The 12,514-nt window shown below is 44.1% G+C and overlaps 1 protein-coding gene across 1 annotated transcript in view; it reads right to left on the minus strand.

The window, feature by feature from the left end:
- gbe1b (glucan (1,4-alpha-), branching enzyme 1b) overlaps positions 1-12,514 on the minus strand; it is a 102,510-nt gene that overhangs the window by 80,758 nt on the left and 9,238 nt on the right. Inside the window, exons 2-3 of the mRNA XM_048264580.1 lie at positions 7,536-7,705; positions 4,995-5,110 (exon numbers count right to left, since the gene is read on the minus strand). Coding sequence (XP_048120537.1) covers positions 4,995-5,110; positions 7,536-7,705 — 286 coding nt within the window. The remainder of the gene's footprint in view (positions 1-4,994; positions 5,111-7,535; positions 7,706-12,514) is intronic.

The following is a 12,514-nucleotide window of genomic DNA, read 5'->3' on the forward strand; positions in this document are numbered from 1 at the left end:
TTTATTTGAGGTAATGCCCGAGCTATGTAAAGCACATTGTGTCTACCTGGGGTATGAAATGCACTATATAAATAAATTGCCTTGCCTTACCGTAATTTCCCAACTATTAGCCACGGTTTATACATTGATTTTGCAAAATTCAATTCTTCAGCTATGAGGTTAATACACAGGGACGCTTAATATAGTATTAATATGGTATTAATATGGGTTTGTTTTTTCAACTTCCATACACTGTCCTGTGCCTTATACACAATTACTGTAAATGTAATTAATTATATTCATTACATGTATTTATAATTACCCAAAATGAATGAAGACATGTTAATTCTGATGATGAACAAATTATCATTGCTAATCATTGCAATACATAACCCTCATAGCTCATCAGAAAATGTAAAAGAGTTTGACCTTCACCAATATAGAAGTTAATTTCTATATTTCCATTTAGCATGAATATGTAACTTAATTTTAAGACATTTCCAAATGGTAAAGGGCACACTACCCGTCAGGTCTCATCTTAAACACAAATTTAGGATATTCATTCTAGCAAAAGCATGTTATAGTGTAAATAAATAAATTCAGCAAAGGCTATATTGACACCTGAATCCTTCCTGAACAAAATCCTCCACCACGTCCTTGCAGGAGGTTCCTGAACCCTAGCAGAGCCACGTTTGAACCCTGCGTCCTAACCCAGTGACTCCTCAACTAAAGCCCAGGTATACACCTCACTGACTTCCCTCTGCGAGCCAGCTGTCAATCACCCCACCTTCCACAATGAATAAATTCCCCGAGAGTGGCAGCCGGGTGATGGTATGGTTCTTTTTTTCCTTCCTTCACTTTTTTCCGGGGCAACTATACTCTTTGATATTCCGGGGCTTTAGAGTAAAATTCACACCAAGGTTACAATGAGAGGTTTGACAGGAAGGTGTAAAAAAAGGAAAAAGAAAGAATCACAACAAGGTTAGGGATAAGCAGAGGCACACAGATATTATCAGAGGCATCTTGTGGAGAGTGACAGTCAGTCAACAGTTCCTCACTTACACCTATAGGGCAACAAAAAAAGGGTATTTCCCCTGCCATTTCATCACAAACTGCTTTGCAAATACCAGAAATCAATAACACTTCCAAGGTGTATCAGTCTTACCTAGCTGACGAATGAACCGTAAAGGTCACGTCTCTCACATACAATAAAAGGTGAGTGATTGTGATTGGTTTTCTGTTTGTGTGTGTGTGTGTGTGTGTATGTGTGTGTGTGTGTGTGTGTGTGTGTGTGTGTGTGTGCGTGTGCGTGCATGTGCGTGTTAGCACTTTTGCTTGTACGACGGACAAAACTTTAAATTCCCCCCCACTTAGCACAGATGTCAAAAGATGTGAAATAACTTTTTTTTTCCATGAGACGCCACAACTGAACTGAAAGGCCCCTTTTTTTGAGGGAGCGAATTCATCATGTCAGCCGGATCTTCTGCTCCGCTAGCCTCTCTCCCCTTTGACAGACGAGACGCCTCGTGCAAGACCTGCCCGAGAGGCATCCTCAGATGGAGGATTCCTGAAGCCATTGATCATAAACGGAAAGGGTCATTTAATCCCCAATGTTATATTGCCAAAAAGTTATTTATGGCTTTGTTATTGCTGTTTATTTTCAGAAAAATGACATGCGATCACACTACCAGCTCAGCAATGCCGTCGGACATGAGCACAAATCAAATCAATTTCAAAAGGCCCATTTGTTGTCGAGCTTTTTTTTTTATCTGCCGGTGCCTCTGACATTGCTCCCCTCACTGACGTCAAACAGAGGCAGTGTGCTATAGTTCTTTACAGAACAAATAACAAATTGCCAGAGTCGAAAGTTGAAAGAATTGTGAACTAATTTCAACCGTCTTTGTTAGAAGTGATATGTTCCAACTGGAGTTATCAGTTATCAGCTGTAACTAACAGGTCTATGAGAGAAAGAAAATTAGAAAGTTAGAGAAAGAAAGACAAAAAGTGTGTGAGAGAGAGAGAGAGAGAGAGAGAGAAAGACAAAAATAAAGAGAGGACCAGATAAAATGAAATGAAGGCAGAGAGAAATGGAGAGGGAATTGGATAAATGAGTGCAAAGAGAGGAAGTCCAGAATGGGGAGGGGGACAAATGAGGACAAAGAGATGTTAGAGAGAATGAATTACAGAGACGTGAGCAGAGCCAGAAAGAACGATAGAAAAAGACAGACGGGAAAAGAAAGAGAGAGAGAGAGGTTATAGAGAGAGAGAGGAAGGGATAGAGAGACAGACAGAGAGAAAGAGAGAAACCCAGCATGGAGCTGAGGAGGGCCGCTGGGGGAGAAATGAAAAAAATAATAAAATAAAATAAAATAATCGATGCGAGAGAGAGCGCCTCACAGTGCGAGTTCACAAATGTCACACTCGCGCCCCTCCAGTCGCTGGCGCAAATGAGCACAGTCATTTCCAAAGCGGCAGGCTTATTTTGACCACCGCCATGAGGTAACGATCATCCCCTCATATACCCTCCCCACCACCCACAACCCCCCACCCAAGCCTACCCCACCACAAGGCCCACAGCCCTGGCGACCTGCTGCGCTCACAACTCGTTATCGCCGCACTCCACAGAAAGACACAAAGCAAGGGCCCCGACGTGACGCCTTCGCCAGCTGATAGAATTATGGAGAGAAGGGAAATGGCCAGAGTAAAATGGCCCGATGCTGAAAGGCGAGAGACGCGGGAGACCACCTTTGCAGGTGTGCCAGCCGAGCCAATTGGATAAATGCATACATATCAGGTGGGTGTGAGGGAGAGAGTACGGGGACACTTATTCTATCTATTTATTTGTTTGTTTGTTTGTGTGCGCTTGTGTGGTCACATCGACTTAAAAATCAGTTTGGCAGAGCCATTGCAGACATTCACAATGTTTGCCTGTGGTAAGAAATTATGAGGGCAACATGGTGTCTTCCAAAGTGGTTGCCAATGTCTATGCCAAATATTACAATTTCAGTCTCAGCTGTTGGTGTAAAACCTGCTAAGAGAGTCGCAACAGTATTTGCTTAAGACTCTACAGGAGAAAAACTAAAAAACGGCCCTTTTCTCAAATAAAGTAATTTCATTTAGGTATCAGGACACAGCAAAAAAGCATCTTTATCATTGCTGTGAATGCATCTGTTAAAACAGCACAAATGAAACGCGAAAATGAACAAGTTTTTCTTAGTTTCCACTCCCTGCAGGCTCCACTGCCTTAACGTGGATATCCATTGACTTGTCTGTTGGTCTGGAGGCTACTGGGAGCTGAAACGCAGCCAAAACCAGTCCATCATTGCTCTAGCACATGGGCTACTGACCATGCGTGAGAACAGGTGGACTTCAATGACAGCCTGAAGCCCACCTGTTTTGGGTGAGCAGCCCCAGACAGACGTATCTGTTGTGTTGCATTCACAGCACACAGTTTATCTGCATTGCAGGGGGAAAAAATGCATAATGGATATGTCAAAGTTAGGACATGCGTCCACGCATATTTTCGAGTCCAATTACTTTCGAAGTGGAACGTGCTGAATAAACAGCATTTTTGAAAACATGCCACACTGTCTTGACAGTCACAGTCAGTCTTTTAAAGTGCAGGAAGCACTTCCATCATCAGTTTTTGTCAGTGACTTTGAAAATGAAAAGGGCAAAGCCTCCAATGGTGAAGTCATTTTTGATGGCAGGTTTATGGCTGAAAGCAGATGCACCTGCTAAAAATACTAACTACCCCACATAACAGGTGTAGTGATCTGGCACTGATCAGCAAGACATCATCATCATCTATCTAAATAACTGAAATAACACATCATTTTATAATTACAGCCTTATGCTATAATAACATTGTATTAAAATATTTTTAGAACAACTATACAATACAATATAACAAATACATATGACACAATGCTTGTACACATTCTTAATGTAACGTCTGTGCCTATCTATCTATCCTATCTAACAATATTACGCGCTGTCTAGGTGAGACTGTCGCTTGACATGTAGTACCCTGCCATATGTGCCCCTGCACATGCATGCATTCTTTCAGCATGTCAGGTCCCAGTAGGGCTTCATCTCCACTTCTAGGCATCCGTGGCTAGCGCTGTGCCCTTGGTTCAGCTCCATCAACGCTAATTAAGACCTTACGGTCACCTGCCTCTTTCCCCGGCACAGGCAAGCCCTCACCGTCAGTCCCGCGAAAGAGGGATGGTGCCGCGCGCTCGCATTAACAAGCCCCCGGCACAAGGCCTCAGCCGTCACCTCCAGACGGGCCACTCGGCGGAGGCTTCGGCCCCCACAGCGCACACATCCACCCCACCCGCCCGGGAGGGGGAGAGGGAGGGACGGGCAGGTAGGAGAGTGCAGGGCTGGGGCAGGCTGGGGGCTCGACATCAGCTGCCAACCACTCCATCTGCTCCTTATCATCCCCTGACTGACCTCGCCTAACAATGAGCCCCTGCCAGCCTGCGCGTGTGACCCGGTCCCTGCGCGGGTGGCATCGCCGTGCCATCCATCCCCATGCCGTTTTTTTTCTCTTTCTTTCCTGGCAACCTCTGCTGCCGCCGCCGGCACGGCACTACCGGATGGCGTTTTCCAGCCAGGAGTCATCAGGCAGACGACGGATTATGAGAGCTCTTTTATCTTCCTCTAAGGCGCGCCGCCATCGTGGCTAGTCTCGTGTCGAGCGGCATGGCACTCAGTGCCCCGCAGGATCAGGGTGAGGTGAGATTTAATGACAAAGAGACACACTCAAGACTGAAAACAATAGCATATTTTTCCCAAAGGAAAGCAATTGACTTTGACCTGAAAGCGATTAATGTGCGCACTAATGGTTAATCTGAAGGCTTTGAGCTTAAATGTTAACAGCTAAATACACACTTAAAAACCTTCCGCTACATACCAACTGCCAACACAGGAATGTGAAGGTGTCGTCACCAATGTAGGCAGGCCAGAAGAAAGTGCCACAACATTGTCTGATTTGTTGAACATCGTACCTTCAGTTTGGATCCATGGGCAATGGCAGGTGTGTTGTCTTCTTTTGGTGGTAAATGCAACTGCCATTTCCCATAGTCTTTCTGGGTGTAGGGGTGGGAAAATTTGTTCCATTCATCTAAACAAATAAACAAGGAAACACATCTTTGACATGCATTCTAAATAGTTTCCAGATTAAATCTCTTTTCATTTTGTTTTGATACTAATGAATACAGATACTGCCTATCTGTATCAAAACATAAAATCTGACATCTCATGGCTCTGTGGAGTACTGCACACAATTAGAGTGTCAATTAGTCCAATGGTAAAGCAAACTAAAATCATCCAGAATAATTTAGTCATTATCATTTTCTTTCTTTCTTTTATTATTTTAGCATGTACTTACAGTACTTGCTTACTGCAAACCAGAGGTCTAGTATCAGCTAGGCCTTGCTTTGGAGTAATGACTGGCTAGCTGTACACAATCCCTATCCAATAGAACCACTTACTTACTACATGATTTAGTGGTTAGGTTGTTGCTCTCACATCCAACTATACCGACCAATAGAATATGGAGTTCTCTTGTCTACATTTATTTGAGGTTAGTGGCAACTTCAAAGAACTGCGTCATATGCCACCTACACTTAACATTTACAGCAGCCTTGGTGAAATTTCGACTAAGAGGAGTGTTCAGTATTTAAGATCAATTCAGAGGCAAGGACTTTGTGGCGGGCTGCACTTAATCAAGGCCCTGAACACATCTATTAGCCTATTCAGGGCGAATTGCCTGAATGCGGATGAGGAAGCCTTGCCTTTTTTGCATGACTGTTTCGGCACCGTGGAGATGTTTGTTTACTGAGATTTCTGACACTTCAGAGCCGCAAAAGATTTTTAAAAAAAGGAAGAACCCTGAGACTTGAAAGGCATTTCAAGTTGCTGCATACTGAGAATGATGTATATACCATGCACAGTTTAGAAAGAAAAGAAGTTCATTAACTGAGGCATCAAAAAGTTTGCCTTAACTAAGCACAGAAGAAAAGATTTTGATATGATGTCACCCCATTGGATCCCTAGTAGTATAGCCTGAGAGGTCACACCTCAAGGTTGTCTCAAACATCATTTCAAAACATGGAATGCAAAGGGAGAATTGGAACTCACTGTTGTGTCATATGAAAGAAGCCAATCAAATAAGATAACATCTTCCAGGCAATTAGGCAGTTATTTTCAATCAGTTAATGACAGGAAGAGCTAGATGAATTTGATGAATCTATGACTTGAAAATAGGCTATCAAAGCTACATGGCTGAAGAGCTGAATGAACTACTGTACTTATGTACCTACGTCTGGAAGGGCAATAAATTAAGATGGTGGAGGCTTGTAAGGAAACCTTTTCAGAGGCTCCAGCTTCTGTTTGTCCTAATTTACTATGTGATGTATGCAACTTTGGTTCTGAGTGCTTTTTAAGGCCAACTTCTCCTCGTTATGCAGAAAACATTCTTTCATCTCGCTTTAGAGCCTTTACATTAACTTGTGAACTGAAGTCAACTCGCAACTGAAAACATACCAGAGGAATTAAGGAATCCATCTGTGATAAATTTAAATATCCTCAAAATGTAAACATTAAAGCATTATGATGCAGATTCAGAGGGTCAGGTCAATAAGCCATATGCTAAATACAGTACATACACTTAGAGTATACAGAATGCATAATGAACCTAGATGTTTTCCCATATAGTTCTTTTGGGAAAGGGATGAACCCTCCTTAAGTATAACACCCCCATGGCAATACAAAACAGGCCAGATAACACTGGAGTGGACTATATTTTAGTTCTGCACTGACCCCTAATGACCATCCCAGACCATCCCACGGACACTTGCTTTGGAGAGACCGTTAAGAAGTCATGGTAGCTGTGAAAACTGTCAGACCTGGCAGGACTTTGTCTTTCAATCATACTGTAACTCCTGACACAACAATCACTTCAACTTTCAGAGCCTTTCTCTGTACAACCTTGAGAGTGTGATCTTCTAGCATCCTAAATTTGATGGAAAGGGGCCTCAACTGAGGACTGTTCACATGTTGTTTTATGTTGTTTCCACTTCCCCTGGATTACATTTCTTAAAAAAGAAAATATAAATACAGTCTTCCCACCTCCTATGGCAGTAGTAGCAATAACACAAATCCATTTCGTTCTCATAACACTCAGCTCACTAGCTCACTACATTCCGTGAGCTAGACAGATCACTCCATGGGCACCATCACATTCACAGTACAGGCTGTATTTAGACCTTGAAATTCATGAGATTTGGTGTCCTTATTCCACAGCCAGCTTCACAGACAAAAGGTACATGGGTCTGACCACTATTAGCCCCCCTTTTCCCCTCTTTCACTGATTCAGAAAACCATTCACCAGCCCTAGACCCCTTCAAAATAGAGGTGACAATTTTCTATTTTCCCCTTATTTATTTATTACCCTAAATAATAACCAACCAACCAACTAGCCAGACATCACATTGCCATTCCTGGTTTATTTATTTCTTGATTTATTGATCTGTGGGACTACTCACTGAAGTCTCCGGTGAGGAAGAGGGCTTCGGCGGCAGGCACCCACTCCTTAAAGATCAGGCTGTTGTCAGGCTGACGCTGAGCGCCAAAGCTGGTGTAGCTCTGCGTGAACCGATCAAAGCCCCCCTCGGCCTCCTCAAGAAGATGCAGCTGCTTTTGAAGCAGCCCGGACCTTCAAAACACAACCAGACGAAGACCAGTGAGAGAGAGAGAGAGAGAGAGAGAGAGAGACAGATATACAGAGAGAGAGAGAGAGAGAGAGAGAGAGAGAGAGAAACTGTCTGAATAAAAAGACGCACAAAAAACAGAAATATGATGGTTATACAGAGAACAGAGCTGAGAGAGAGAGAGAGAGAGAATAAAAAACATACACAGAACAAAAAAGAAAGACAGCTGGAAGAGAAGACTTGAGAATTTGTACAACAATGAGAGACAGAGATAGGTAGAGACAGATGGACAGAAGTATACCAATGAAAGACAGAGATAGGTAGAGACAGATGGACAGAAGTATACCAATGAAAGACAGAGATAGGTAGAGACAGATGGACAGAAGTATACCAATGAAAGACAGAGATAGGTAGAGACAGATGGACAGAAGTACACCAATGAAAGACAGAGATAGGTAGAGACAGATGGACAGAAGTACACCAATGAAAGACAGAGATAGGTAGAGACAGATGGACAGAAGTACACCAATGAGAGACAGAGATAGGTAGAGACAGATGGACAGAAGTACACCAATGAAAGACAGAGATAGGTAGAGACAGATGGACAGAAGTACACCAATGAGAGACAGAGATAGGTAGAGACAGATGGACAGAAGTATACCAATGAGAGACAGAGATAGGTAGAGACAGATGGACAGAAGTACACCAATGAAAGACAGAGATAGGTAGAGACAGATGGACAGAAGTACACCAATGAGAGACAGAGATAGGTAGAGACAGATGGACAGAAGTACACCAATGAGAGACAGAGATAGGTAGAGACAGATGGACAGAAGTACACCAATGAGAGACAGAGATAGGTAGAGACAGATGGACAGAAGTACACCAATGAGAGACAGAGATAGGTAGAGACAGATGGACAGAAGTACACCAATGAAAGACAGAGATAGGTAGAGACAGATGGACAGAAGTCCAAGGGTGTACAAAAACATGTGGACAGACAGACAAACTGACTACTATATAAAAAGATAACTTAATAAAGAATGGAGACAGATAGAGATGTGTGTGTGTGTGTGTGTGTGTGTGTGTGTGTGTGTGAGAGAGAGAGAGGGGCATCAGTGAGAGGGTGAGAGAGTGAAAGAGCGAGAGAGAGAGAGAATAAAGAAAGTGTCCACATATGTGTTCCCAAGGCTTGCACTAGGATCTGAGGGGGTCCATAATAGAGCATTCATTCATAAAGATTCAGGTGAGGTCCAGCAGGGAGGCTGGGGGCTGTGGCGTCAGTAAAAGATAGATGAGCAGCAACGGAGAAGCAGAGGAGGCCTCTCCACTGCAGACTATGCTAGGGTGGTGGGGGGTGGGTCAGGGTCTGTCATGTAAACCCAAAATACAAATAAAAAAAGCATTCAAATCCTGAACTCAAATTTCATTATGAAACATGCAAAAACAAACACATTGACTGCGCTTTAACATCAGTGGAACACAGAGGTCACCTCAGCAGCACCTATTTTATTACGTGGAGTCATCCTCCTGTTTAAAGAAGGATGAGACCAAAGTGTTAGTCTGTACAGGTTTGCTGTTAGTTATGTGTGAAATAAAAACTCCTTCCTATACACTGCAAAACACTTTGTTTGCATCACGTTAAAATGTAGTAATCCAGGGGTATTTCCCTACCCATTCCTCCCAGTACCTGCAGAGACGTTTTTGCTTTTTAGCTACGTGTTCGTCGGGCCCCGGAGCTTCCATTTCAACAATGCATGAATGAATGAATGAATGAATGAATGAATGAATGAATAAAAAAAAATACGTAGACTACTGCTGCAGCCGATGGGAGATGGCTCCACTCGAATGTTTGTGGGCCAATATGCTTAGTTAAAGGTTACTCCTACAGCAAATAAACAAGTTCAAATAGGAATCCATGTGTGCTTCTTCTCTGTTTGTCTGTTAAATAATACATGAAGGCCTTTAATAAAACATTTCATCGTAGGGTGTAATTTGTAAAATACAACCCAAACCCCCGGCGTCCAACTTTAAACTTTAGAATTGTATCAATAGAGGATTAAACAAAAAACCCATGTGAAAGTTTGAGACTATTGTCCGGTGCTAATGCGGCAGTGAGGATGCCGTCTGCCAGGCTGTAATTCACAGCGATACAGGGAGGGGCTCCCCAGAGCCTCCAGCAGCTGCCCTCCAACACCCTCACTGCCCACCACAGCGCCGACCCCCCTCTCACTTCACTGGAGCGGACCTTTCAGCTGGCTCCTGCTGCTCTCCGACTAGCAAGGGGGTGCAGAGAAGAAGAAAAAACTAAAGAAAAAAAAAACATCAAGCTGCTTTGCAATTTATCTCACTTAGGCTCTCTTTGCCAGCTGGAGTATAGATCAGATTCAACACCAACCCCCCCCGCACCACCCCCCACCCCTCTGCCCACTACTTCCCACTACCCCACATGCCCTCTCTCTCTCTAGTGCTACCCCTGCCATGCCCCGTGCCATTTTCCATCTACTGCCTATCTACCCCATCAACGCTGCACCCTACCCGGACCCTCCAGGAGGGGTGCCAACATCCAGGGAACCGGCTGAATTAAGGGGCGTCATGCTGAACAGAGGTTGGCCACTTCCCGGCCTGCACTGAAAATGCCCCCGGGCCAATCATGATGGGCTCAAATAGTAGATGGATTTCGCAGCGGCAGTACTTTCCCACCTCCACGCCAAAGTCGTTGGAGCTGGGGGTTTTTTTGTGGCGAGTCATGCAAACGGCGCCGGACCATCACTTCCTTCGCCTGACAGGACATCCACAGAGGGGAGTCCACTCCACACACACACACACACACACACACACACACACACACACACACACACACACACACACACACACACTCTCTCTGCCGCCCTTTATTCCCCCTTTCAATAGAGGGGTTTAAGAGAGGATGAGCAGCAGGAATACATTTAAGGCAAGCGGAGCCCTCCGAGGGCCTGGGTGCTGGGGCAGGTGATTAGAACAAACGAGCCGAGGTGGAGTGGGAGAAACGGAAGCCAGCGGTGCCATCCTCCAAAATACCACTGCACACACACCCCCCCCCCCCCCCCGTCTGGCGACTGCACTCCGCACACTGCCAGGCACCGGAGCTCTCGGCCCATACATAATCAGACAAACAAAGGGAAGAGATGAGCGTATCTGAATCAGAGGCCTCAAGGTGACCTCGGCCAGAGTCCACTGATATCTAGCCATGGTCATTCTAGCACCCTTAGACCCTAAGGAGAAATCAAATGCTTTGGGAATGCGAGCGTATATTAATGATAATACGGAAAGACTGAGGAAGCAATTAAAGACCATCTCTGGGTTATCTCTGCCCTTCCCCTTCAGAGTGTGAGCTCTGCTGGAATGCCAAACACTCCTTGCTCTAGAAGAAACCCTTAATTTAAGACTCCGAATTTTAAACTGAACTTCTTAATTAACATATTCTGCATATTTGTGACCGTAAGCTTTGTGAAAGCATTATCAAACAGCAAACATCTGAACAGCACAAATGCTGAGTGTTAATCAGCATCTAATTGCATCAGTTAATGAAGACAATTAGACAGATGGATGGTCCTGCAAACAACTACACGCAGACCTTTGAGCAAACAGCATGGGGATTAGGCCTTGAACAGCATGTCCTGGATTTGATGGCTAATACAGACCTATTCATCAAATGCATTCTCATCTCTGCTGAGATAATAGAGAGGGGCAAGTCATGCTGGTCCACATCTGATTGTTAAACGGGCCATGCATCAATTCAGGAGACATCAGCTTTGGCCAGATACATGACGACCTGGCACATACTTTTGCTGTGGGCCAGGGTTCCAATCTCTGGCATGTTTTTTAAAAAAGAGCGAGACATTGTGCTTCTCCACAACACCTGCTCAAGGCACCCAAGTCGACTGTGTGTTCAGATTTAATTAGGTGCTAACCTGCTCATTCAAGTCTCTCCATCAAGCAACTTACAAACGGCTTATATTGTGATGAAAAGGTAGCGGATTCATTTGAGGACAATAATTAAATTTCGGCAGCCAGCGAGCTTGGAAGAATACATTATTAAACGGGGCATTTTCATCTCATAAACCATCAGGCTTTAAAGAATAAATAGAAAGTGTGTGCGCTCAGCCATCTGTTCGCAATTCCGAGCTGCCTTCTCATTTAATGGAACAAAAAAATCGTTGTGACACAATCTTTAAAACAATACAAAAGAGTCAGAGGAGACAAAAGACAAAAAGACAGAAAAACACACACTTGCTCAATATTGATGCACAGGAGACTCAAAAAAAAAGTCTGCTTGAAAAACCTCCAAAAAGTAGTCAAATTTATACTTTTTTTCCCATTCTTGCATGCATGCAACTCTGCCAAAAAGTTTTTGGGAGGAGAGTGGGAGATAACCCCATGGTGATTCTCTCTGAGGGGCTCAGATGGTAGGCGTTTAGCGGGAGCACGCGTTTGTCAAGCGCAGGTGTTGGGGAGCCGAGATGACTGACTGAAACAGCTGGAGCAGCTCTCTGATCCCCGTTCCAGGAGAATAGAACAAGGACGGGCGCGACATCACCGGGATGCCTAAACAGAAAACCTAAAGGCAGAGAGACCTTGGACGAGAGCGTCGGGCCCACTTTTCAGTGCAGATGTTTTGTGCTTGTTTTGCAACACTGGGGTTACTAATGCAACAAACAAACAAATGCATAAATAAGCAAACAAAATTAAACTAGAGGGACGCTAAGGAGAATGCATTGAGAATCTCTCAGACAAATGTTCTTTGGACACACTCCTTTTCACTGTACTACATT

The sequence above is a fragment of the Alosa alosa genome, chromosome 15 (assembly GCF_017589495.1).
Source record: "Alosa alosa isolate M-15738 ecotype Scorff River chromosome 15, AALO_Geno_1.1, whole genome shotgun sequence".
NCBI lineage: Eukaryota > Metazoa > Chordata > Actinopteri > Clupeiformes > Clupeidae > Alosa > Alosa alosa.